The sequence below is a fragment of the Chelon labrosus genome (genome assembly GCF_963514085.1).
Source record: "Chelon labrosus genome assembly, chromosome: 1".
In the NCBI taxonomy this organism is placed as follows: domain Eukaryota; kingdom Metazoa; phylum Chordata; class Actinopteri; order Mugiliformes; family Mugilidae; genus Chelon; species Chelon labrosus.
In genome coordinates this window covers 8,810,593-8,837,681 of record NC_140337.1, presented here as the reverse complement: position 1 = coordinate 8,837,681, position 27,089 = coordinate 8,810,593, and the positions used below count along the sequence as shown (strand labels likewise).

Here is a 27,089-nt window from a genome sequence, read left to right as displayed (position 1 = left end):
AACGCTTTTAGATTAAATGTTAATGGTCTTCCTCTGAAATATAATATAGTATCAGAAAACCGAAATAATCTTGTCAAATGCTGTATGCACATTTTTGAAACATAATTTTAAACCAACTTTTCCTATGAACACAGGGCACCACCAGATGGCGCTATTCACCACAATACATCACTGATAGCTGCAGAAAGAGGTGAGCTGCTGATTTACAGGCAGCGTTGAATGCTATTCTTCGGCAGTAATGAAAAGTAATGAGAAGCTGTTCAGATAACCAGCAGAGCATGCATTATTATTTAACCATGAGTGGAAAAAACGGATTGTAATAACAGAGCAGGGGGAAGCCGCGGCCACACCACGTGACCAAATGCGGAAATCGTCCAGGGGAGAAATAGAGAGAGCAGAGGGGAGTGGAGCTTCAGATGTACACTTGTGTCTTGAGCCGAGGCTGTGTTACACTCTGCACTGTCTGTATTAAACAGCACTTCCACAGACACTTCGCTTCGGGGTTTCTGCTCAGGTTAAATGTGCGACCTTCGTCTGTTGTGAAGGAAGTACGGTAAGTTGAGCTTGACGGGGAAAAGGAAACAAAAGACGTTTTGACAGTTTGCGTTAACGCGGCAACTTTTTAGGAAACACCTGACTACCTAGAAAGAGAAATCTCACATTTGGTGAGACAGCTAGCCTTAGCTAAGATGTAGATTTATATACATGTTATAAATCCTTCCTGTGTCACTAGTTAATTAATAATTTGTCTGCTGTACGACACAATGTGCAATGAGTGTCTAATACTATCTATTCATGCTGTATATTGTATTTATTGTAATATCTCAGTCACTTTTTCTGTACATGTATTTGATTACAAACTCAGCATTTGTTATTTTGAAACACTACTGAGAAAGAAGATTTAGGCATTTTTGATTAAGAAATACTGTACAACTTTACATTTTTTTTTTCTGTTGTTTTACTAATCAATTTCTTGATGGTTCATACGCTTATAAAAATACGAGAGTCCACAAGGCACTGCGTTCTACAATCAAGACCCGCATGCATTGTAATGTTGTACATACAACTTTAACTTTACAACAGTTCCTGTCACTCTCAGTGTGCACCTGTCCACCCAAATAGCATACCAAACAGGAAACGAGTACCTGTTCCAGCTCTTTGTGACATCTGCAATGTTAATTTGTCAACAGCAGCACAGAGACCTGACTGTAACAAAGGCTGGCTGTGCTTCACGATTTAAATGAGGTGGCTAGGCATGTAAATGAAGCTCCGTGCTCACAATCTGTGAAGGTTACTGTAGGAGGAATGATTCTTTGTAAATACACAGGTCAGCACAGTGTGGAGGTAATCAGCAGCATTTAGGTGTTAATGTTTATTATCATTAACTGACTATTTGTTGGCCTCCTGACCGGTCCGCTGACCACCAACCAGAGACCTCCTACCCTTTGTTAAGTCATCATTTTCTATGTCACAGTTGCTACGTTATACAAACCGTAGCAATGTGGTGGTACGTTGAAATCCTGTTATAATAGAGTCCTGAGGTAATGTGGAGGTGAGAGAGCTAATGTTGGCAGACATTGGGAAAATTATTTGTTGTTTCACCAGTTTCCAGTATTTATGTTTGGTTATTTCTGCTATATTCTGCTGTGCCCGCACTCATTGACTGAACATTTTTTCACACTTGTTAAGAATCACGATTACGAGTTTTAATCATGTCTATAGGTTTTAATGTTTTTCTATGGGAATGGAGCCCCTCGTTGCTGTAGTTTGTCAAACCTTGCAAGAGTAACATAGGAAGTCTGGACTTGAGACCACTCAGAAGGCCCGCAGTCACATCTGCCATGGATATCATTGCCAACATGTGATATTTGTTTGTATCAGTCATCTAATCTAATAGAATTTTGGTTATTCTTTCTCATTGCAGGAGAAACTCCAACAATGGAAAACCACATTTTATTACAACTTGGGTTGTATTTTTGTAGGTTTTAACAGAATTTCTATAACTTACCATCATTCAAACATAAATTGTGCAGATATCTGGCTACATAGTGACAATATATCAGTGAAGTCAGACATCGCAAGTAATACAGTCTTAGTCAGATGATCTGACAAGTTGCGAACAAGCCAACAGTTTAGCCCGATTATCTCAAACTTGGCACACTAGGACGTCTTCATAATTCCTCATTAGACGAGAAAAGAGTGTGCAGGTACAGGGGGTCAAACTGGAGCAAAGAATATGCTCTAAACCTGATGGATAAGGAATTGTTTTTCTTCACACAAGTTTAGCTCCCCTGGGTTTTGTTAAAAGCTTGTCTGATTATCTACTGCTTTGGATTAACTAGCTATTGATGCCCATGATTACAAAAACACAACTCAGTGTATAGTAAACTAGTATTATCCTTGAGTAAGCTGCGTACAGTGGTAGTGGCACCTGTAAGCTTGTCAAATTTTTCAAAGCTGTTTTGATTTTCCGTTCAGTCTTGCTCACTGTATATGTCACCCCACTGCGTTCACAGCTGGAGGCTTGTGCATCTGAATCCCACCGGTGGTCTACTAATCATAGCGACCCATTTAAGTGCTCAAAAACGGCACGGGTATTTTTTAAAAGTGGATCATCCCCTGATTTCGCAGGACTCTCAGTGGGTGTGACACTGTAAGTTTTCTGTTCCATTGTGTTACACCCTTTAGTGATGACTTAACTTCTAGCCTTGGCTCATAAAAGAAGGAAGTGCAGACACACGAGAGATTCTCAGGGTCACTGATCTCACAGATCAGGTCAGTGGTTTCCTGTTAGAAAGCATGCGAAAGCAACACTAAAAGCGATGACACTTTTTAATGTTCGTTCTTGGAACAGTTGGTTTCCAAGTTGGATTTTAGACGAGCAGCATCTGATGGTTTTGACACGTCTAAGCTCGAACAAGAAATAATTGGAATAACAATTGCATGTGTCATGGCTGCCTCCATGGACCTCATGTGACATCTGTTGAACTGAGCTGAGTGCAGGTGCTGTCGTGGCATAAAGAATGAGAGGAGGCATATTAAGTTAATTAAATTAAGTTCCTATTAAACAATTATTCTATAATAACAACATTATATTACAACCTGTTACAACCTGCACGGCTGTTTATGGAAAGAGCTGCGCATAAATGTTAAATCTTGGCTTGCTGAGAAAACTCAGATAGTTTTGATCTCAAAGGAGGAAACTACTGCAGATCCTCTCCTGAATTATAACGTCAATAAATCTTGACTGTGAAAGATATGTGAGTGTGAGTGAGAGAGGAGAAGGGCTAGTAAAACAAATGTGTAGACGCATAAACAACACTGGCTGAGCAGTGTGTTTTTTTTTTTTTAAACTTGGCACTCACATGCTTCCAAGCACGCAAGCTTTCACAAAGCACCGGTAGGCATGCTTTTGTTCCAGTAATAGCATTAGTTGCCTCCACAACTCTTGCGGTTACTGTGCAGGGATTTAGCAAACTTTGCGTTTTTTTAGTTTTTTGTACTCGTCATTACAGTATATCACATGGTCTTCAATTGCCACTTCTAAACCATCATTGAGTTTGTGTAATAATGTAATTACTTGCTTTTTACAGCTTTCTCCTGGTTTTTAATATCATGCAAAGTCACTGCTTTTCAGAAATGTGTCAGTCTGACCATGTGTTGGTTATTGTTGTATAACAGCCTTAAAATGGCTGAAAATAACACTGCTGTCTGAGTATTCTCATGACAGTAGATTAACTAGACCCTCCCACTGTCCCTTTCACTCTCAGGCGTCGGTTGCATTTCTTTCACTATATAACACTAAATATAACACCTATTTTCTATGTGTCCGTGTTTATGATATGATAAGCACCTCCCAGAGATGTGATGAACATTATCCATCTGTACAAAGCCCACCACCACCAGCAGCGGCTTCAGCCCTCAGCTAATCCTCTTAGACTATTTTGTTGTTTTCCTTTAATTGAAGTCTCTGTCGGGAGTCTCTGGTACCCCTGGCTGGACTTGTACGGCACAGCTGTGCTCTCAGCTAAAATACGGGCTAACCCGAGGATTGTGGATTTACAGAGACAAACACCCAGGGAAGCTTACGGTGCTGAGCCATTATTTCCCCATTTACTCTTCACTCATGTACGTCCTTTACCTCTCTCCTTATCTTCCAGTTCTCGCTGATCTAATCATCTCCTTTGGTTTTCCTCCTTCTCCCTGCTGCTCTCTGCTTAATGATAAATGCGCCTCTCTCATCGTCTCCTAACGTGTTTTGCAGGGTCGTTCTGAGGTCAGGCTGCTGAGATGACAAGGCTGTGACACTGTGTGAATCCAAGTGTGTCTATATTGGACCAATTCCTGTGACATGGCTGCTGCTAAGAAGAGTGAGTTTTTATCATCTTATTCATTGTCATCTTTAATGGCTGTAAAGGCAGCTAATTGAACTTCTTGGTCTTTTACTAGTAGTAAGTCAACTGACTGAGACGCTGGCAGCCCAGGCCAGCCCACCATAATGTCAGGGTATTGCAGCTGTGGGTGTGTTGTGTATGTGTTCCAGTATTTTTGTAGTGTCAGCCACAGACTGTACATACAGGTGGTTTGTTTGTCGACTACAGTTTTGAAGCCTTATGGTGCTTTCACACTACATGCAACAAAAACTCAGTCAACGTAGCCAGCTACTTAGTCGCCGTTGGAGTGTCACTCAAGGGCTCGACGACGCCATCAATGGGGTGGATGGAACAGGTGATGCAAACTCTTCTGATTGGTCAACCCATCAGTGCGTCGTTGGAGTGACGACTTTATATTTTCTCGTCTCGCTCTACATGTAGGATTGTAGCTATGTGTTTATAGGCTGTCGCTACATATCTCTGCCTTCCTTTGAATATCTTGTGTAGCTTGTTGATCTCTCACCACTAGAGTGTTTGTACCATTATGTTTAATTACTACAAGCAACAAAAGCTACAACTCAGTCACTGTGGCCAGCTACATTTTGGCCGAGCCACAGTTAAATAGTTTCTCAAGTGCTCGTCGTGGTGATGAACGTTTCGTTGGTTGATTCGTGTCACATCTGTCACATAGTTTGGTACTTGAACATCACTGTCTTGTTTTTTTTTTTGGAGCCAGAGGTGAGGGAGGGGCTGGGGTAGAGTGATGGGTGGATATAACTGAGAACCCAAGGTTGCCTTTGTCAGCAACTTCGCACCAGACCCATCAATCCAGCCAGTCATGCCCCCGTACATAACCTTTATGTAACCTTTAAGCGTACGTGTCTCAGGATCAAGTGTCAAGTGTTCGTTATTGAAATCCTAGCGAATACATGAATCATGTGGCGACAAGCTGCAACAATAACTGCATACACTTCGCTTGAAGTGAGTGATGTGTTGAGAAAGTCACGACCAACCCAGTTTGAGCACAGAAAGGAAACCAGCTTACAGGTGCATACAGTACAGGAAGCGACAACTGGTCCATAGCAACATTGATTCATATTCATGTAAGCCGTCTACCCAGCTGGGAAGCATTTCTCACACATTCAGTGTTCCCTTAACGGAACTGGTTGTTGAAATAAATAAATAAACAGGGTGACATATTGTTAATTATTTCAGATGGTGATTGTAAACCTCAAGTGAGCCTTTTCACCAACCTGGAGGCGTTGTAGGAAGGATAGTCAATGACGTTTAAATTCACAACCGATTTTTCTTTTTCTTGGGAAAAGGGTGTGTTTGTGTGTCAGCGTTGGCAACAGATATTTGTTGAGGCAAGCAAATGCATTTTGTCAAAAGAAAGGCGGGAAAAAAAAACTTGGAAACAAGCCAAAACAAGCAAAAGAACAATGACTGATCACATTTTTGCTACTCCTATCAATATGCTTCATCTCCTCCTCCGTGCAGTAAAGGAGTACTTGTCTTCAAGGACCATGTTGCAGTCCCTTGTTCTCTTTGATAAGGTCACTGAATGACGGCTGGTATCTCTTTACTGACGTGCAGTTGATGGCATTTTACAAAGTGTGTTTTTCATGCGTCTGGGATGCACTAAAATGTCACAGGAAGAGTGTTTCTCTTTTTTCATGCCTTTTTCAGGGAGAAGTACATCTACAGTAAATTGCTACCATTGGGTATGCTTTTATTGCATAGGTTCAAAGTCTGTCCTCTTGTCCTTTTGAATATTAAAATATCCTTTCAAAATCCGGGTATGACTGAAGATCCAGCACACAAGCAGGAAAATGCAGACATTTATTTTAGACTGTCTCTCAAGTGAATAATTTGAAAATGCTTACTGTGAAAATGAACAGTAAAAACATAGATATGCTTGTCATCTAGATGAAAACGACGCAGTCTCTCTACGGTATGAGAAGGAAAGACAGAGATGAATGTATGCAATCTTACTTCAGCAATCCCAGCAGTGCACTTTAGAGAAAATAGTTTATTTTTTTACAAAGCCTGTTGCCACATATTGAAATATGAACAAATGCTAGAGTCCCAGGTATGATTTCTTTTTACTTATTCGCAGTTGTAGCTGCAACTGCAAAAAGACCTAAAAAATAAAAACATGAATCACTATTGAGTTTTTGAACAACCATTTATGACACAGCTGATCAATTACAGGCAACAATGTGTTGCACCCTGTCCACAAATGCCGCATTGATCAAAACCATAGCTGTCATTTACACTGGGGACAATAGGGACGCGTCCCCAGTGTAAATGACAATAACTCTATTTCAAATAGCCCCCTTTTTTTCCCATCATTTTGAAAACAAACAAACAGAAAAATAGCTTGCACCAAGAGATGTTAACCAACAAATGATAATGCTTTGAGAAAAAGACTTTTTGCACAATGAAAAAACACACACAGACATAATTTGTGGAACACCACTTTGAAGCCCTGGAGTTTGGCATTTGTACGTTACCATCTTGGTTGTGACGATATTGGGATGAAAAGGATTAGCTGGGGTGGAGCAAGGGATGGATCCGACTTATAGACTGTTTAGACTTCTGCATTAAGTTGATGCAGAAGCTACGATGACTATGCATGCGGTGTGCAGACCCTAGTGCTGTAACTAACATGCACCTCCCCAGAAATGTAACTACACGCCGCGGCGACGCGGAGTGCAAGAGCTGTGATTGGTCCGCTTGGTAGTAGTGTGTCTCCGCTTTAGCATTTCCAGCTGTTCCTCCATCTCCGCAGTTTTCAAATTGATTGTTTTGGATCAATAAAGATGGAACACACAGAGGAAAGGTTAACTGAGGAGGTTCGGAGATACAAACATTTGTATGACTCGTGTTCGGCAGAAGTTTCAGTTGCCATTGTTGAAAGTGAAGCAGGAAGTAGAAGCAAAAATTAACCTGACTGGCAAAAAAGACAGCGCCGACTAGCGTTTGGCTGGCGTTTTTACAGAGCGAGCCAGACAGATGACTGCACAAGTATAAATGGCTCGCAACGGCACAGGCTACGTGCGTAAGTTGCGGCATTTATGTCCCGCAGTACTCTAAAAGCGCCTTTAGTACCCGAGGTTGAGATGCCAGCAGCTCCAGACAAGACTAATCAATCCAGCTTGTTACAACCCCAAACATAACCTTTATTTGCCACCAAATTCAACTTAATTGTGGGCTGAATTTTAAAACGATAACCAGCCCACTCATCAGGTGAAGTGAATCTAGCTAATGACTTGTGGACATCATGGTATTTCGTTTGAGGGCGTTCTCAGCTTTGTGAATGGGAGTCCATTGGAGCCAGCACCTAGCACCCGTCAATGGTATTGCACCTTAAGGTACTTTCTCATTAGTTTCACTTTTCAGACTTGGTGGCGATGTCCAACTTTTTCATACCTTATGTTCCTGCCATTATCTAATCTGACCTTGTACCATCCCCCGATTGCACTCGCCAAAATCAAAAATCCTTTCACCACCAAAGGACAATCTTTATCAAACCCAAATATGGCTCTAAATCCAGTCAGAAGTAGACTAACAGGCTATTGTAACATGCAGCAGTAGCAGAAACAGGTCCACAGACAGACAGACAGATTAGTGGTAGGACAGAAGCAGATATAGATTAATCTGAAATAAGCCAGTAGAGTATGTGTGCATGTTAATTTGTTTGTGCACGTGGCTTTGTGTGGTTACTAGTCAACTACTGAGAGGCTAAGAGTCCCTGCTCTCACTTTGTCTGGGATTATCCAACTGATCTAAAAGGCCCCAGATACGAGTATTGTGATAATAAGCCTTACACAGAGGTTCGGCCCACATCTCTACCACTGCTGTCCAAATGCCTCAGATACTCATTGAGTGGGTTTGGCAAATAACTGATAAGACTGTGAAGTTATTCATGCTCTAGCTTGTATTGCATTTTATATCTTGTAAGCAGGAACTGTGGTTATTGCTCTTGTTGGGCAGAGTTAGGCTTGCAGCAAATTACACCTGAATCTGTCAGGAGGATTCCTGAGGGCAGGACAGGAGAGGACAGGGTAAATGTAGCTGTAGTACTTACAGGAGTATGCAACTCAGTGAGTGACAAAGTTGATCACCAACACCAGCATCTTAGAATCTAAGATAACATTATTCTTGGATCAAACAGAATGTATGGTAAGAACCATACGTTCACTAAGCCTATAACTGAACTGTTTCTTCCAATAACAATTAGCTGTAGCCTAAGACTCCTGTTTTCCTCTATTGAACTGTAGCTGAATTTGGACCATGGCCATTATTTACTGGACCCTATTCCCATCCAAGCTTTTGGGGAGGATGATTCCTTATAATCAAAGATGAAATATTTAAACTTGGGAATAACCATCAAAGAAGCCAGTTTTAGATTCATTGCTCTGTTAATAGTGTTGCACAGTAAATTTAAAGCACATATAAATATTCCTTGGATGGCTTAACTGTCACAACAACCTATGAGGAACAATACTGGCCTGACTTACTACAGGTTTGCATTAAAAATAGACATTTCTTTTGTTGTGTGAAACTATCCTAAGGGAGAATTATCCAGCGTCATGGCAGCTCTGTTTGGCTCCTATCACTTCCACTTTATTTTTATTCTGGGAAAAACACATAAAGCATAATTGTCTTCAGTTTCTTCCTTTTAAGTGACCCAGATGAACAGTAAGACATTTATGCCTCTTTTGCCTTGTCAATAGCTGCCAAATTTCTCAAATGGCTCATTTCAGTTAGACTCACTGGTAACACAAATGCCCCTCTCTTTAAATGTTCAAAAACTTAAAAGGTATAAAATACCCTTTTAACTTTATCTTCAGATAGGTTGCCTTACAGTGTGAAAGCCACCATTATTAAGCCTTCTGTGTGCCAAGTGAGTGTAATTACTCTGCCATGGAGCCCTATCGAATGAACTGCAAGGCTTTATACAAAAAGCCTCTTATAGCGGGATTTTAAATAACCGGTTCCGTCATATGATTTAGATGATTAACTTAAAGCTCTAGGTCTTCATATTGAGCTTTTCTCTGAAAGGAAAAAGGCACCCTTACATATTCTTACAGAGTACTTTCATTGGAGTTGAATGTGTTCCTGCCAGAAGATGTTCTTGAATGTCTTCCCTAAGGGTACAGCAAGCAAGCATCCACAAAGAGAAGATTAACCATAACATTACCAGATGCATGTTAAAAGCTTATTAAATCAATAACAACACTGTGGAGTAAATAGACATAGCAGGTTTTTGGTCCTTGTCAAATAAATTCTCCACTGTAACCCAGCCGAAATCATAACATCTCAAGGTCCATGACTCAGAAGCTCTTAAATATGATCTCTTCCTTTCTGAGCTGCTACCGTTTTTATTTTTGTGGATACTGCTTTTATTTTCATTTGTCCATCATGCCCAGTTTCAGGTTCACTTGAATGTTATGGACTTTTAAGAAAGTACTAGTTTGGGGCAGGAAACAGAGTGTAGAATTTAACACAGAGAGTATCGCCAAGTGAGGCAGCCCTGAAGCACAAGCACTTTCCTTCTCGGTGTGAAATGCACCAAGTGCACCAAATGAAAAGGTGTCCAGTCAAAACCAACCAGCCCTGTGCTTTTAAATATGATGTTTCTGCAGGGTAGTTGGAGAGCTGTAGTGTGACTTGAGGGGATTCTAGCGCATATGCAGGCAGACTGTGCCAGGAAAGAATCAACTTTGATCGTTAGAACTAAAGATAAAATCTTATTTGATAAAAGTCAAATACCTTACACCTGGCATTTCACCACTCATCTGAGTGTCTTTTTCTACTTCCACTTGGAAGAGTGGTGAAATGTCTTCCGGTTTGCTTTTGTTTGAGCTTAGTTTTTTTTTTTATACCATGTCCTGGACTGAGATAGATACAGTCCTAATAAAATAAAACCGGTATCACTTTTATCAAATGGTGCTTGCTTTGGGAAACGCCCATTATTAATACTTTATTATGTGCTGAATTTAAATGAAGGCAGATAAGAAAACTCATTTTCAGACACTGACCCACCATGACTCTAGTCACCATTTATCTGGATTTGGGAAAGACTTAGGAGAGTGCTCTGTCTAGGATCACAGGAGTAATACATTCTGTTTAACGTTAGTTTACATATTTCTTATCTTTTATACTTCCAGAATGGGACATTGTTAACATTTCCAGGGTTTCAGCTGTCTTCCTTGGCGTTTAGAGCCTTAGATATTAAACAGCATTTCTCATTTTCAAGTTTAATTTCTACACACTGATCCTGCACATACGGAACATGATGTAACTCCCAAACTCATTATTGTGACCCAGATTGCTGATAGCAAGGATTTCTAATCTCTAATATGACTCTAAATAAAAGTTTAATGGAACTGGGTCCAAGTAGGACAGTAATGGTCTATGTAATGTAACTACATGACATTATGTATTCAATTAAATGGGCTGGAGTTATACACTGAGAAATGTCTCTTTAATATTAACCACGACATTTATGAATATACAGTACCTCAGGCTGTGTTAGCTTAGCAATTATTACAGATGGACTTCTCCAAATGTTGGCAGAGAAAGATAGATGTCTCCTCTTTTGGCAAAATGAATTAAAGCAACATTTCTGGTTTAGAAGTGGACTCTCTGCCAGTGTATGTTTGATATTTAATTGGAAAAAGAACAAAATCTACTCAACAGTCAGGAAGCTAAAGGAAACTAAATGGCTCCAGTATGGCTTATGTTTTTATGCATCTTTATAACTTAGTAAACAATAATTAAATCACAACCCTGTCTTAAATAAAATAAAACATAAATTGGACATCTGCAGCATCTTACATTACATTTAGCAACATTTAGCTCACTAAATTATTGATGTTGAATCCAGATACGTGTTCATAGCAGCACAAGTTTGGCTATAAATATATAACTTTGTGGCACAACAAACATTTAAGTGCCACATTTTTCTTTTCAAAAGATGCGAGGTACATAAAAAAGGCTTCTGTGTAGAAGTGCAGTTCTTCATATAGTGAGTCAGTCCTCATAGGCGTCCATGTTAAAATGTTGATCTTTACAGCCTCAACTTTTGACGGGCGGGGCCGTCGGATCACGCCGTTCATTCACGCAACCGCACACAGTCTACCGATCTCCACCCAGGAGAGATTAGCGATCACACTGCGAATATTAGCATTAGGGGGACCTCACAGAGTGGCCGCTAGTATTTCTGCTTTTCTGTATTAACCACGGCCACTTACAACTTCTGACCAATCACAGAATAGTTGTCGGACACCACGCAAGAAAAAAGTCCCGTCCCGGTTGATGTGTCGAGAACAGGCTGCGAGAACAAAATGACATCATTTGTTCTCGCAGCCCGAGAAGCGAGAACAAACTTCTCGCTTCTCGCGGAGTATGTAACAGCCTTCAGCTTCACTCATGCACCAACTCTTTATCTATTTTTTAATTAGTTGGGTGTTAGGAGGAGTCATGCGCAGCCAAGAGGGCAACGGCCAGTGTCACACACACTGAGCTTGAAATCCTCTGGGTTCCAGGATTACCAAGGGTTTGTCCATCTTTATATACGGTCAGTCACTCAGCAGTTGATGCAGTTCAGAATTAGTGGCTACAAGACAGTTTTTAATTAACTGGACGGATGGCAGTAGTAGTACCATGATGTGTGTGTGAGGCAGGTTAATGTTGGACATGCACTCAAAACACACTCCAAAGATTATCTGTGGGAAAGAGTCTCTGATAAACATTTAAAGGTTTTCTAGACATATTATTATTATTATTGCTGTTTATTTATATCTTGTTTATCCACTTACTGTACATGTTTAAAATTGTGAGCCTCTGGGAAAGTGAACCTCTAAAATCCAGCTCTTAGCCCTTGGAACACAAATTTGGACATTGTTTTCTCAGGGAAATATTATTTTTTTAATCAGGAGGGGGTTTATTTGGAGAACAAGTTTCCATTCTCTCACACTGGGCAGGAGGACAATAAATAACAGTGTCTTGGTGTCAGAGGAGAGCAACCTAAAGGGAAATTATATGTTTAGCTTGTAAGCCTAAACTCTGGCGTATGGATGTAATGTGATAATACTGTGTTCCGCCTGAAGAAACAGGCCTGTGTAATACATTAAGATCCACTGTACGTGTGCAAGCTTCTGTGTGTTTACAGCTTCCAGAGAATCCAGACTGCCAGAGTGTGTGCTTGAGTGACTGTAAAGTGATCTGTGTTACAACGCTAAAAGGAGGCGGCTGGCTGTTTAAAGTGTCCCGTCCACCTTTATAGGGAGTCGGTGTGAGTGTCTGCCCACATGCCAGACCCTGAGCAGCTCTTCCCTCTCTCTCAGGTTGTGCAAAGGCGGGAGGCGTGCGCTTCTCCGAGGATCCCCCTGCTGCCGGAGCCCCGTCTCATGTTCACTTTGACGAAAAGCTGCACGACTCCGTTGTCATGGTGACTCCTGAGGATGATGGGAACTTCATGGTCAAGGTGCGTTTAACCTTGCAATAGTCTGACACTTGACATCAATTTGCCCTAGTTTTTATTTTCTATATTTTTCTGTATTTTCCTTTTCTTTGTTTTTCTGGCATGCTCTCTGTATTCCACTCAAAAACAGAGGACCCAGCTCGACCCTCTTATCGTCTACTGTTGTTTTCAGTCACATCTTGCGCTGAGTCCAGTGGGAGATGCTGTTTCTGACTGATGGAGATAATTCAATTTATACACTGTTTGTTTCTTGTCCCTGTCAAACAAGATTTGTCAACTGAAGAATGATGCTAAGTTGCTTAGTCCAAACGTGATCATGCGAATAAAAAAAAGTTGTGTCATGGTGTTAGTCAGAGGGTGAGATGGAGAATTGAGGCCGTATCTGAGAGCTAAATTCTATTTAATTATATATTGTGGATAATTAGATTGAGTGTTAAATTTTAATAAGAAAGCATCAGAAACGATTGCAGTCGTCTCTTTTCATCATGAAAAGTTTAATTTATAACAGATTGCTTGTTCTTTATGAGCCAGTCCGCTGACATTTGAGATTGTGAATGTGCGCTGATTTCATTCCCTAATCAAGTCTAGTAATCATAATAATCAGCATGATTTTTATGAACAAACCATATACTTAAAATGTGGCAAATGTAGGTGTAATTTAACGTTTTTTATCTAACGCTCATGATGTGACATGGGAGCTGAGGAAGGGCTGTAATAGTTAATCAACAAGAAGAAACTGAAAATGAGACAAGCTGTCATGACACCTAGTGTAATTTATACAACAGCAATGTAAATGTGCATTTGTGGTGTTGGAATCACATGATCTGGCAGGAATCTGTTCAGTTTCAATGAGTTTCTGTGACATGCTGTAAATGTTTGGAGGCACTTATTCATAGGATCATTATCCTTTTCCCCTAAGCTCAGTTATCAGGCATCATCACATGCTTTCTCGGGTACAGTAGTTTTCCTCCAGCCTAGTATTCAGTCCCTGTCTGCTGCATGGAGGCCACATACACCAGGGAACCTAATTTAATTTCAGATTTAATTGTCCTTGGGTGCAGATAACGCTGGTAGAAAAAAGGTTGAGTAAAGCTTGATGACACAAAATGATAAATTCATAGTGTACGGGAATACATTCTGGTAACAACAAGTCAAATCAGACTAAATAAAGGAAGCAAACCTTTCAGTTTGGTTTCATATCTGTATGTCATACTGGCCCTGAAGGTTCTGTAATTGGCTCAAGAGGTTCTAGAGAGTCCAGAGAGTTTTCAAACGGTGGATGTAATATTTTGAGGCACCTCTTTGATCTAGTGTGCCAGTCCCCTGCATTTCTGTGAGAATTGATAGGCTTTATCTGTGAAACATCCAGGAGAAGATTAAAGCCTTCTCATCACCGTTAATCACCGCTGTCAGCTATGAAGACCCAGAACAATGATATCAGAATTCTCATCTGTTCTTCGCCGTATGCTCTTAAACCCTGGAGGTACCATTCATTTGCAGTCATTTTTTGACCGTAGCTCTTTAATCCTACCTTATCCTAAAAGCATTTTCTTATGATTTTTGTCATTTAAGATTGCACCGTTATTAGTAGTGAAAACATGGAAATAACTATTGGCCATACCTTGCAGTAAAGACCCAAGATATGAGCCCAGTGTGTTTTAATGCCACAACTGAGGCTTCAGCTGTGCTCTAAAAGATTTAAAATTTGTTAAAGTCCTCAGGCCCCAAGAGCCATTGGTCCGCTTGGTAGTAGCATATTTCCACTTCACTATTTCCGGCTGCTTCTTCATCGCCGCAATTTTTGAATTGATTGTTTTGGCTCAATAAAGATGGAACACATCGAGGAAAGGTTCGGAGATACAAACATTTGTGCGACTCGTCTTTGCCGAAAGTTTCACTCACCCTTGTTGAAAGTGAAGCAGGAAGTAGAAACAAAAATTAACCTAACTAGCAATAAAGACACTGCGCCGTCTACCTCTTGCTGTACCTTAAATAAGCCTTTAGGCTTGGATGCTCAAACAGCATCAGGACACACACATTGTCGACAAATATCAGCTAAGGCACTGAGCAAAATGTTTGAGAATAGACTTATCTGAACAGGTCAATGGATTTATTTTGCTTCAAATGGCTGGCACAGATTATCAAGTGCATCTCAAGTAGCTGACACATTCATAATGGCCTCTGAAAAGATTTCCTGCCTGCAGGTAGAGTATGTCCTTGAATAATTTATATCAATAGTACGGATTACCTAGTGTGCAAAGTGTCTTTGTCCTCATTTTTCAACCTTTTCATTGTCACTAAACAAATCTAACCATCCTGCTTTAGTTGCTTTATTAGTTATCGGTTAGGTATACTCGACTCAAGATCTCTGTTATTCCTTTCTACATTTATTTCTGTGAATTTTGGACAAACGTAAGTCTGACTTTCCCAGGATTAACATGTATTAATAGACATCAAATTCAGAAAGCTTTCAGGTTAATCTTCTTCTACAATCTGTTATACCAAAATCTCAGTGGACAGTTCTGTCCACCCGCTGTAACTGAGCCTGTGTTGACTCTAATTCACAACCAGAGCCATTTGCCTAAAACTTGCGTGTTTGTGTGTCCATGGACCAGAACAAACTTGGCTGTGACCTTCACAGTTACAGTCCAGCCCGTTTGTGTGTTTCTCAAAGCTCTTTAAGTGTGCTCGAGAGTGGGAACAGAGTACTGTCAGCCCGCCGCCGTGGCTCATCGTGGAGACAAGAGGGGTGGTGTTGCTATGGAAACAGCCGGGGGGGTTGCCGATCCTCGCAGGCAGACCAAAGATGAGGTGGGAGTGAGTGGGATGGAAACGGTATGCATACAACAGCTGGATGAATACCGGTTTTGATGAAGATTGTTTCAATTTCACAATCTCTTATGTGTCCGTGAGTCGGGTGGGGCCACGCAGAAACAACACATCATTTTCCTGTATGTGTTCTCACTGTTTACAATTCAAACTGTAAAACAAGGGGGTGGAAATGAGCAGCTGTCAGCGATGTAGAGATAGGCCGAAGTGTTGCTGTGGAAGCAACTCGTTTTTAAATTCAAATTATGCGTTTGGCGCAGGACACCAAAGCCAGTGTTTTTGAACTTCCACCACCAGTGGGACAGAAGATCAGGTGCCACTCTACACAGCATTTACATGCAGATTGACTATAATCATGTTACTGTGAGTAACCAGATTAAGGGTTATTGAATGAAGGATGTGTTGGATGCCTAGCAGACACACTGACACAACCCCATATGAAAGGCTATACTGGCAATCACTTTTAGTTTGAAGAGCAACACTGTTCAGCATTTTTAAATCTACAGTGGATCAAATGTCAAATGTTTTGCTTGTAGTGACAACCCCACAGAGGAAACTTGACTTAGCAGTTCCTATCAAATAATTGTTTTGTCTGTGTCATTTCTGGCGTGGTTTGGTTTCTTTTCAGCTCTGCCTTTATCAGTCATGTTCAAAGAAGAAGTTGGCAGCTGGCTGTGTGAACATTTTGGAGAATCTAGCATCTAGAGAAGCAGATACTCCATTCGGGAGTCGGTGGAGACCAAAAGGAGGCTAAAAGAGGGTGGATATTGGACTTGGAACCATTATATGAAGCATAACTGTCAGTGTTACTGTAATTGAATTTTAAATAAGTAAAGATAACAAATTTATTTTAATGTAGTGCCTGTCTTGTCAGTTTATTTCACAAATATATTATGCTTTGCATCCATTTCCCTCAATGACCCTTCGGCAAATAATCAGAACTCTGACCGAAACCATCTTGAAGTGGTAATTCTGCATGTCGTTCAATAACTCTAGTCTTTTGATTGGGTCATTGAGTGCTCAAGACTTTAATCTGCTTAAGCTGCATTTCAGCAATCTGAAAGAATAAAGCTGATTTTATTAAGTTGCCCTATGAAGTCACACTGAAATAAATTAAATATATGGTATTATATAAGTGTTGCCAGCGGCTGTAAACCAGACTTAAACCTCACTGAGGTGCAAGAGCTCACAAGTCAATCTTTGAAGCCTCAGTCGGCGTCTACAGAGAATTGTTTTCCTCCAGCCGACATCTTACGAGTGACGTTTTCCAGTTTCTCATCAGTAGTCAGTGTGTTGTATCTTCATAAGTGGTGGCTGAACTGTCTTGGTGAATAGGGATGACGTACAAGTTATTAAAATGTGTGGTATTCCACACGAGTTGACTGAAGAATCGCACCATTGTCTTGGGTGAACGCTGTTTGTTTCTGGATGCGTCCAGCTCCCAGTGTTACACATAATACATCTTTAGAAATGGCACGTTGCTGTCGTTAATACATTAGACTTGGAAACCAGTAATTCTCTCAGTTGCATACAAAGTGAAAACTTTCATATTGATTTTTACTATTTTACCCCCCTCTTAGGCATTTTACTAACCTCTCTTTTTTTTCTGCTGTGCAGCATGACATTTGAATTAAATCCATTTTTCAGAGATAGTTCATATGCGTGGGACTTTGCTCACAGAATGCTTATTGTTTTCTCTGCAGTGCTCTATCCGTGTTCCTCTTTTTATTTTTGCTTAATGCAGTTTGGAGCCTCTGCTCTGCCCGTTGCTTAAACCGTGGGTCGTGTGGGGCTGGGGCTGCCGTTTACAGTTCTAGCTGGAGGGGCTTTATGCTTATCTGTCCTTGCCTGTACTTCCCTGCTGTCTCCTTCTCTCTCTCTCATGCTGTCTCTCTTTTCATCCGCTCTTCCTTGCTGTGATGATTGCTCCTCATGAATTTTTCTCTTTGCTAAATATCAGGCTGCTGCTTCTACATCATTGGCCATATCCAGGCTGATGGATACCGTTGTAAAAGACAACATGTTTTATAGTTTTTGTTGTTTCATTTAATCCTTTTCTGTAAATTGTCAAGAACCTTCCGGGTTTTGTTGAAGTGGGAATCTAAAAATTCAAAAATAACAACATTAAAACCACCAACAGGAGAAGTACATAACATTGACCATCTTGTGACAATACAATGTTCTCCTGGGAAACTTTTGGACCTGGCATTCATGTGGATGTTACTTAGACATGTAGCACCCACCTAGACCAGACCAGGCACCCCCACCCCTTAGCAATGAACACTCCTTGTAGGTAGAAGCCATCCCCAGCAGGATGCAGCCTGATACAGGCACACACACAAAGAAAACGCTTTAGGAACAATTAAAAAAAACCAAAAAAACATGAAGAACAGCACAAGGTGTTGACCTGGCCTCCAAATTCACTAGATCCCAAACTGATCAAGTGTCTGTGGGATGACAGAGGCCTCTCCCCTCAACCCATAGGACCCAAAGGCCCCCACTAACAGACACCTGTTGCCAGACACCACAGGACACCCTCAGAAGCCCCATGTCCACTCTCTGATGAGACACAGTCGTTTTGGAGGCACAAGGGAGACCTACACAATATTCAGAAGGTGGTCATAATGTTATGCCTGATCGGCGTGAACTGTACTCATTATCCAGTGACATAAAATTGAAGAAACAAACCGCACATCTAAACACTTGAGAAGCTGTAACCAGATAACCTTTGATTTTTTTCTTAAGAAGCCTTAGTTGCCAACATTGTTATCGATTAATTTTCTGCTGCTTCTTTAATTTAAAAATTTCACATTAAATTGTCATTGAAGGACTGAGGATGGAAGTTGTGTTTGGGTGTTAGAGCTGTTGGAGCGTTTCCACTGCAGCCTCCAGAAGGTGTAATAAAGACTGAGCTCTTGAACTGTTGACGGATGTATTCACATGGGATTAGCACTACTGGAAGATTTTGGAATTGAGCGAAATGCAAAAAGGTTATTTGGTTTTATTTCCCGCCAGGCTAAAATTGCAAATCTGGCAGAAGTGAGGGGCCTTAAGATCACCAAAGCAACACATTATTTCAATTAGAGGACTCCCTCGAGGAAAACTCAGCTCAAGTGTGTAGCGCTTATGAGAAAGAGAATGAATCCTTTATAATAAACCTGTAATAGTTTGCTACTGCACTAAGCTTGTTTCCTTCTATGGTAATCTCTCTTCTTCGGTACGGGAGGGAGAAGGAAAGGGTTTTATTTTATTTTATTTACTAAATCTTTGCATGACTTGTTGCCTGTAAACTCTAAATATCTCTCCCTCCTTTAGGTTGGCTTCCTGAAGACACAGCACCGGTATGAAATAGTCTTCACCCTGCCTGAGGTCCCAGCTCTGGGTAAAGACGTGTGTCCGGCACCGGTACCCAGTCCACACCTCCGGATCACTGATATCACTCCGGCACCAGAGGGTGAGTTCATTAAAGAATGAGAAAAACATAAATGAGTTGCAGCTGAAATAAGGTTTTAAATCCATGAACAGCCCCATTTTCTCCATCGTCAGAGGGGAAACGTCTTCTTAATGCACCATAATCACCTCTGTCATGGATATTTAGCTATCAACCCGTGGGAGAACATTGCAGTTCAGAAAAGTAGAATTATAATAATATGACTTAACTGGCTTTGTATTTATGTTGAACTTGACGATGTGCAGAATGTTTGATTGATAATTGTGTGCTGTGATGTTCATTAGACATTTGTCCTTTACTGTCCACTTAGCACCTTTTGAAACGAATTCACTTTAATAAATATTAAAATGATACAAGTCAAATGTCATGATATCCAATCATTTGAGTTGGATGTAATTAGCTATATTACATTTTCAAATTATCATAGTTAATGGTTGTAGCACGATATTTGCATGCTTCCCTGAAGTACTGCTAATTAAGATTTTAACCTAATGAGGTTGCGCCACGCCACGGTTGCCTTCAATTCCGTTAAAGCAAAATAAACTTTGAACAGTGAACTTCATATTACAGCGTGGTTGGACTGTCGAGCTTGATAGACATGCAGTCTGGTTTTATGGTCTGATTAAGGTCACACTACCCCCATTTAACCTGCTGTGGCTGCCAAAAAACGCTGCACAGACGAGTCTATAGATAGATTATATTATATTCTCACTTTTACAGACTGTAATCATGAATCATTACGATGAGAGAGACTTGACATGATAATGTTTTATTTCTCTCTTTGCTACTAACAGCAAATATATGCAAAGCTCTCTCTTGAACTTGTGTCAGTCCTGAGTCCTGGGTTCAGTCACAGCCCCAACAGCTTCCACCTGGAGGAAGGACAACACGTGTGTGTTGCCTGAGGAAGGAAATTGTCCAGGGGCACAGGAGTCCATAAATCATTTGCTTTTGCTTTTGAACCAAATTGCTTTGAGAGCACGGTCAGAACTGCTAAGCCATAACTGGCTAAAGGTTTCGATTAAGTTTTCCTCGCATGGACACTAACACAATACTTTTGTCAGTTGCAAACACATAGCTACCAGTTATCTTAAACAGTTTTGTAAATGTAAATGTTTGTTGTATGTTAAAATGTGTTAAATAAGCAACGTGTGCTTGTATAGTCTTATCGTACTTCTGGTAGGTTCTAAAGGTTTTAAAAAAACAATGAAGAAAAAAAAAAAAGAAAAGTTTGTTGCATTGGCCGGGAATCGAACCCGGGCCTCCCGCGTGGCAGGCGAGAATTCTACCACTGAACCACCAATGCGTTACGTCATAGAGGAACGACGGTCCGGATTTTCGCATGACATGGTACTTTATTCTCTCTCATGTGAGTCGTGAGAATCTTGTCATAATCGCTGGTCAAGTGAATAACACTGATTATATGGTTATCATGGCATCTCTCAGAAGGCGGGATACATTAGGCAGCCAGTGACCATAAATGCACATGGGCAGTAAAGGCTGGTCTGATCCATCAGATGAGCTACTGTAGCTTCAATTGCTGAAAAAGATGTGTGGATGTCCAGGTGCATGTGCGTTGCTTACCTGGGGAACATATGATACCAGGATGCAAACAAATACTCCCTTGCTGCTGCCATGAGCATGTGCTTGGTCTACCGCAAGCCACAGCCACATAAATGCCCAGACCCAGGTTTCCCAGAACATCATTACATTGTAACAAGATCACCAATGTTACTCACTTCACCGGTTGGTGGCTTTAATGTCGGAGCTGATCAGTTCAGATCGCCTCTATATTACTTCACTACTCCTAAACCACAAACAATGCCACATTCATCAAGAGTGTATTAAACAAGGTTTAGTATGTGTCTGCTATTTTTCGTGTTTTGTTCCTGTGTGAAATACTGTGCAAGTTATTCTCAGCAGTATTGTTCCAGGCGGCATTGAGGTCCAGATGGCCGAGGATTACAGCAACAGACAGTTCAGATCGTGTTCACATGGCAATCCATCTCTGAGAAGTCCTCGGAACAAAACTTTCCTGTGTTTGTCTCGAGTTCCTGACACTTGTCATGCTCTCGTTAGGTGGCAAACCCGAGACATCTGGCACATTTATGATACTAAAGCTTGAATGTGTATGCTCATCATTTGCTCATCATCAAACCGGCTGAATTGGGTCAAAGGTGATCCTCTAATGTTTCTGAAACCGAATCAGGTTACTGACCTTTACCATCAGCTCAAAGGTCACACCCATTACTCTCCGCACTGTCTGCATGCACCTCAGCTAATGTTAACAGGTGTGCTACTATGTTTGTCTCTTTGTGCATTCAATACGTTCACAACTGTTTACTTATCAGTCAGCTGTGTTTATGCTTTTTCCGTCGTGTTGACATTTTGTCCTCTCTGCTGTTGATCGCCTCTCTGGCATTAGTCTGAGCCATATTAAAAACATAATTTCACACAGAGACACAAAGAAAAACTGTGTGTGTCTGTGTGCGTGTGTGTCTGTGGCAACGAATTGGAAACCTAATCTCTCCGGTTCTTTTGTATTTTTCTCGCTGTTCGTTCCCAGGAGGTCTGAAGATAACGTGCGAGTACATGGCCCAGCAGGAGGGAGTTTTGTGCGAGGAGGTGCTGCTGCTGAGCGAGACCAACGAGGACGTCTGCGTCAAAGTCAAAGTTCACGCCAGAGTCATGGGTGAGCTTAACAACCATAAAAGTGATCTCACTCTTCAGCACTGCTGAAATAACCAGTTAATATTGCACCACACTACAGCCTGTTGATGACTTGAGCAATAAAATAATTTTCAAGTTATTCCCTCTTCCTGTTAGACTTCCTAACTTCAGAGTTACGTGAATTGAAATAGCTGCAAAGCTTCCACTGATTATTTTTGAGGCATTCCTACTCATAGAGAGACCCTAGTCATGTATATTTCAGGTGAGCACCACCTAAAGATGTTTCTGATAAAAACCTAAAGCCCACCAGTCATTTAGAACTGAAGAACTGGACAAAGCGTCTTTAAGAAACCTCGACAAATCCAGTTGCCTCTTCTTAATTCTCTGTTTTGTCTTGCCAAGGAGATATAAAGCAATCCATGGTCACTGAATTTATTGTGTATTTTGGACATGCCTCCTTTACTGTGTGGGTCTTGCAGCAATATCAGCTCCACTGCCGACTGGTTTGGATAGTTAGGATATGAGGGACTATTCAATTTACATATCACCACTACTTTTTATACGTTTGAAGTGACATTAGTTTTATTATTTGGTCCATAAAATGTCATATATCTGTGAATTAAGTCAAAACATTTCAGTCACAATTCCCTGAAATCTTAAATGGTTTTAAACTGTTGCTCTTGTTAGTGCAGCAGATCAAAAAAGCATAAAATGACAAGTAGTGATAAAAAACAACAAAAAAAATAAAGTTAATTTATTGATTAATCATCAAAGTGTCCTTAGGTATAACTACTTACCTACTGGTAATTTATCAGCACGGATTTTGTTCAGTTTCACAACAAGTTCTTTTCACTTGTTTTTAAAAATGTTGGCGTTGAAATGAAACTGAAAAGTGAACTTTCATTTATAGTGCTCTGCTGCCTCCTGCTGGTAACTGCACCTTTACTACACTGCGTCACCAAAGTCAGGAGTCAGGTTATGTTTGGTTTATACACAGATTTTATGAAGTTCATAAGAAATACTCAGAACTTCTAATGTTCCTAAAAATAATAATAATAATAATAAAAATGTCCTGTGTTTCAAATCCTTTTCCAAGTGTGGGAATAAGAAAGCAGAACAGTTCCTCTGCACTGTAGCTATGTTGTTCTGGTCTCTCCTGCTGTGCGAAAGCTGTAATGAACTTGCATTTTCTCCTCTTAGAACATTGTTAGTGAGGCTAAATTGTGTCAGCAGATGTAGAATTAGTTAAAGAGAGCACAAGTGTTGTTTTTCCCCATCTGTGTCTGTGTAAATATAGTAGGACTAGCGTCTGAATCCATGTGTTTAAGGATGAACAGAGGCTGCGTTGTTGAGGGGGTTATTTTTAACTCTCATAGCATGGCCTGAACATCTGTCCAGAGGTCTGTGTGTAATTGAGGTCTGGATGAAAACCAGATCAATGGATTAAGCTCTGCCTCCACCTCTGCTGTTACTCTTAGCTGTAGAGATCCCTGCTGTTAGATCAGTGACTGAATGAATTAAATATAATACTGTGCTGCAGAGCCAGTTCTCAGGCTTGTTCAGGGATAGCTGGAATTTAAATGTAGGTTTATATATTACTAATTACGGGTGCTGACCAGGGAGTTAGGCATTATGTTTAAAGCATTGCAAACACATTTATTTATTATATAAAATGTGTTAATGTTTTTGTAGTTGTGGTCACCAAAGGAGAAACTGGCAAATTTAAACTTTGAATGTGGGGTATTTTCTGTTAATGTTCAAACTTATCTATTACTAAAACAGTTTTGTTGTAGTCCCAATGAGTTAAAAGTGTTAAGGACCATCATGTGTTTTTGCATAGAAGAAGGTCATCTTCTATAATAACAAAATAAGGGGAGGAAAGAAAAGGTTTGGCTGTCTTATTTCCCTCTTTATTCCCTCTGACAAGCCTTAACTGGATGAATGTTTTGACTTAGTTTTCCTCATATAGACAGTAACTAAATACTATTGTAGTTTGCAAACGTATTGCTATGATTTTTCTTAAACCGTTTTGTCGTGGTGTGTATTTTGGTTACAAGTACATGTTTAAAAAAAAAAAAAAAACTACGTACATACTATTCTTCTTTAATATGACAGATACAAGAAAAGAGTGTTGCATTTGCCGGGAATCGAACCCGGGCCTCCCGCGTGGCAGGCGAGAATTCTACCACTGAACCACCAATGCGTTGAGACACGATGTCGGTCTATCCGGAACTCGTCCCATATTTGGGGCATTATTTTTGAATCATTGCGTCAAAGGTAGTAGAGAAATGGTCTTTGTTAAATGTCTGCCTTTCTTGCAGATCGTCACCACGGGACGCCCATGCTGCTGGAGGGTGTTCGCTGTATCGGTATGGAGCTGGAGTACGACTCTGAGCAGAGTGACTGGCAAGGATTTGACTAGCTAAATATCAAGCTTCTGCTCCAGCTAAAGTACACACACATATACACCAAACGGCACACACGTGTCATATTCATATAGAGAAAGTAATGTTGATTTACCATAAACACACGTATGATGCGTGCCACGCACTTGTGCAGCATTGCAGTAATTCATCGCAGCCTCAGTGTTCAGTGTTGGACCTTGGAAGACATAAAAAGACAAACATTCCTCGGCTGCATCTGAGCAGACATTTCAGCTCCTTTCTGCAAGTCCTCCCTGTCTTAACTTGTCCCGCTGTGTTTTCCTTACTGGACCTCTAGAGGGAAGCAGCGCTCTTTAAATTAGTGGCTATTTTTTCTCTACTTCTTGAGCTCTGTCTCACATAGGTTTATATGTTTTGGACTAAACAAGGGCTCTTTTACCAATTAAAACCGGTGATCCCAAAATCTGCACAATTCAGGGAACTCGAGATGAACTGAGGATCAATGCCGAGCATGCAGTGCCTCTTGTGAACCATAGGGGGGCACTGCAGGCCATTGGATGTGAATTTATTCCCAATCTCTGCTGCATTGTGGCCACATTTGAAAGAAAAATTAAACACGAGTGGTTCCATATCTTCAGTCTTTAGTGTTAAATGCATTTCAGGAATTGTAACTGACATTTCTGTTCTACTCACTTAACCTCAACCTGCCTCGACTGCTAGTACTACTACAGCTTTTTCTTTTAACTTCACTCCAAACGGCTTTTCTTTGGAGAAATCCAAAAGAACAGGTGCCAGCTGGCCTCACAAGGTGGAAGAGATGGAACAGATTTGCAGCTGCAGTACAAGTGGGAGGTGGAAAATGATGCCTCAAAATATGTTTTGGCACTCGTCTGTTGACATGTGTCAGGATTTTCTAGGTTGGATTTCTGGCTGTATGGCTGTTGTTATAAAAGAAGCACTGACACCTAGAGCTGAGGTTTGCTTTTGGTGGGATATAGCTTGTTGTTTTTTGTTGTTTTTTTTGCTACGAAACTCTTTTGTGAGCTGAGCTGCACGCATTTTACGATTGGGCAAAATTTAAAAGGAAAAACAAACAACACTTAATCAAAAATGCCGCAAGATGTGCATATCTGATAGCTGTTAATAAATAGAGATGAAACAATCCGCTCAGTATAGTTTATTTTTTAATCAGAATTTAAAAGCCTTTCAAATTTTAGGATTATCTGCATGTTTGGCTTTCATTAGGAACATTGTATTTTCTGCGTTAAGACTGAACTTTTTACCCATTTATCAAAAGAATAAGCAGTAGATTATTTAACAATCCTGTGGTACTCAAGTGTTTTAGGTGGATTTTGTCCTTTAAGAAGTGATTTGTTCATTTTTGCATGAATTCGCGAAGCCTTCAGAAACAAACAAGTGCCTTCCACTGCACCGTCCTGTTTCTCTCTTAACTTCATTTAACCGTCTGCATCCTGCCTCTCACTGTAGCTATAAGACCAGGTTTGAGGTGAAGTGAGTATTGGACTGTCTGTTTTAGAGCGGTGGGAAATGAGCAACTATTTGCATTACTATCCAGCGTGACACTGTTTGTCTTCTCTCCAGTGTCTCAAAAAGGCGTTTTAGTCTCTCCCTGTCATCTCAGTGCTGATTAGAGGGAGTCGACACTTTGTCTGTCACAATTTACGTTTGTGCCATGATCTGGCTGCACTGCCATCTTCCTTATGCGCCCCCGTTTAAAAAAAAAAAGAAAAAGAAAAAACAACTCCTTCTTGTGTGTCAACTTGTTTTGTGTTACATCGAATGCATCCAGCCTTAAAGGAAACGATTCAGTGTGTAATTTCTCTTCTTGTTAGATCTCAAGCCGTCGGTGTAGTACTGATTCAATAATTTGATGTTTGCTCGTGCACAATAGGTCAAAGTTCCTTCTTAGTGTGAAACTAAAGTGCTCGATCGGTTTCAAGAATGTAGCAGTTTAGTTTGTCTGTTCCTGGTGTGTGTGTGTGTGATTCTTATTTTCTAATGTGAAAAATGAATAAACAAGTGTTTGAGTTACTCTTTGTGTCCTCTTGTCATTTCGCTGCAGGAACACTTGGTGGCGGTCTGTGCTGAAAAAACAGCCAAATGCCTAAAGTGTTTCCAGCCCTGGTGTCTCTTCTTTTAGAAGTTTTTCTTTCTTTCAGTGGAGACTAAAAAAAAAAACAAAAAAAAACATGAATTCCTTTAAATAACTTCACATGAATTGTAAAAGCGCATCATCTGAATGTACAGGATCTTTGAGCAACAATGTCCCACATGAGGACTGCTTGAAGTTTCAGTTAAGTATTACGCTTCTGCTTGTTAACATACCTAAAAGATACACTTACTGCACATAAACTGGTTGTGTTCAACTTTCAAAGAGGCCAGAATCAGGAGGAGTCAGAGTACGGTTCATGCTACGTTCAAGAGGTTTAAGCCTCCAGAACACTTTAAAAGCATTTATTTATTTAAAAAAAATGCATCAGTCTGTCCGGATTAATTTGATCTCCAAACTCTTGTTAACATAAATCAATATCTTTGAACTTTAATCTGCTCCATGTCCCACAACATTAAACCAGGGCTCCTATATATGGTGCTTGGCAGTCTCTCTTGTTTTTATTCTCTTAGTCCTAGCTAACCTGTCTCCACCTTCTCTATAAATAGTCATGCATCTTATAGTTCCACTTTTCAGTTATCCTATTCCACCTTCTTCTTATTTCTTTATTTTAATCTTAAATAACTTGTACATTTCCAACTAATTTGCATAGTCAGGAGTTGTTTCATGTCACTGCTGCTGCGCCTGCACTTTATACACGTGACAACACTCATTCATTCTGGTTCTTGTTTAAAAAAAAAAAAATAATAATAAT

At 40.4% G+C, this 27,089-nt stretch overlaps 1 protein-coding gene across 1 annotated transcript; it reads left to right on the top strand.

The window, feature by feature from the left end:
- adisspb (adipose secreted signaling protein b) lies at positions 1-26,256 on the top strand. The gene is made up of 6 exons (XM_084541469.1): positions 1-553; positions 4,265-4,370; positions 12,734-12,873; positions 19,015-19,153; positions 21,717-21,842; positions 24,142-26,256. The coding sequence occupies exons 2-6, from the start codon at positions 4,352-4,354 to the stop codon at positions 24,240-24,242; spliced, it is 525 nt and encodes a 174-aa protein (XP_084397595.1). The 5' UTR covers positions 1-553; positions 4,265-4,351; the 3' UTR covers positions 24,243-26,256.
- Positions 26,257-27,089: the final 833 nt, after the last annotated feature.

Coding starts and splice junctions, on each gene's coding strand:
- adisspb (XM_084541469.1), top strand. Junction 19,154..21,716: donor TATCACTCCGGCACCAGAGG/GTGAGTTCATTA, acceptor GTTCGTTCCCAG/GAGGTCTGAAGATAACGTGC. Junction 21,843..24,141: donor AGTTCACGCCAGAGTCATGG/GTGAGCTTAACA, acceptor CCTTTCTTGCAG/ATCGTCACCACGGGACGCCC.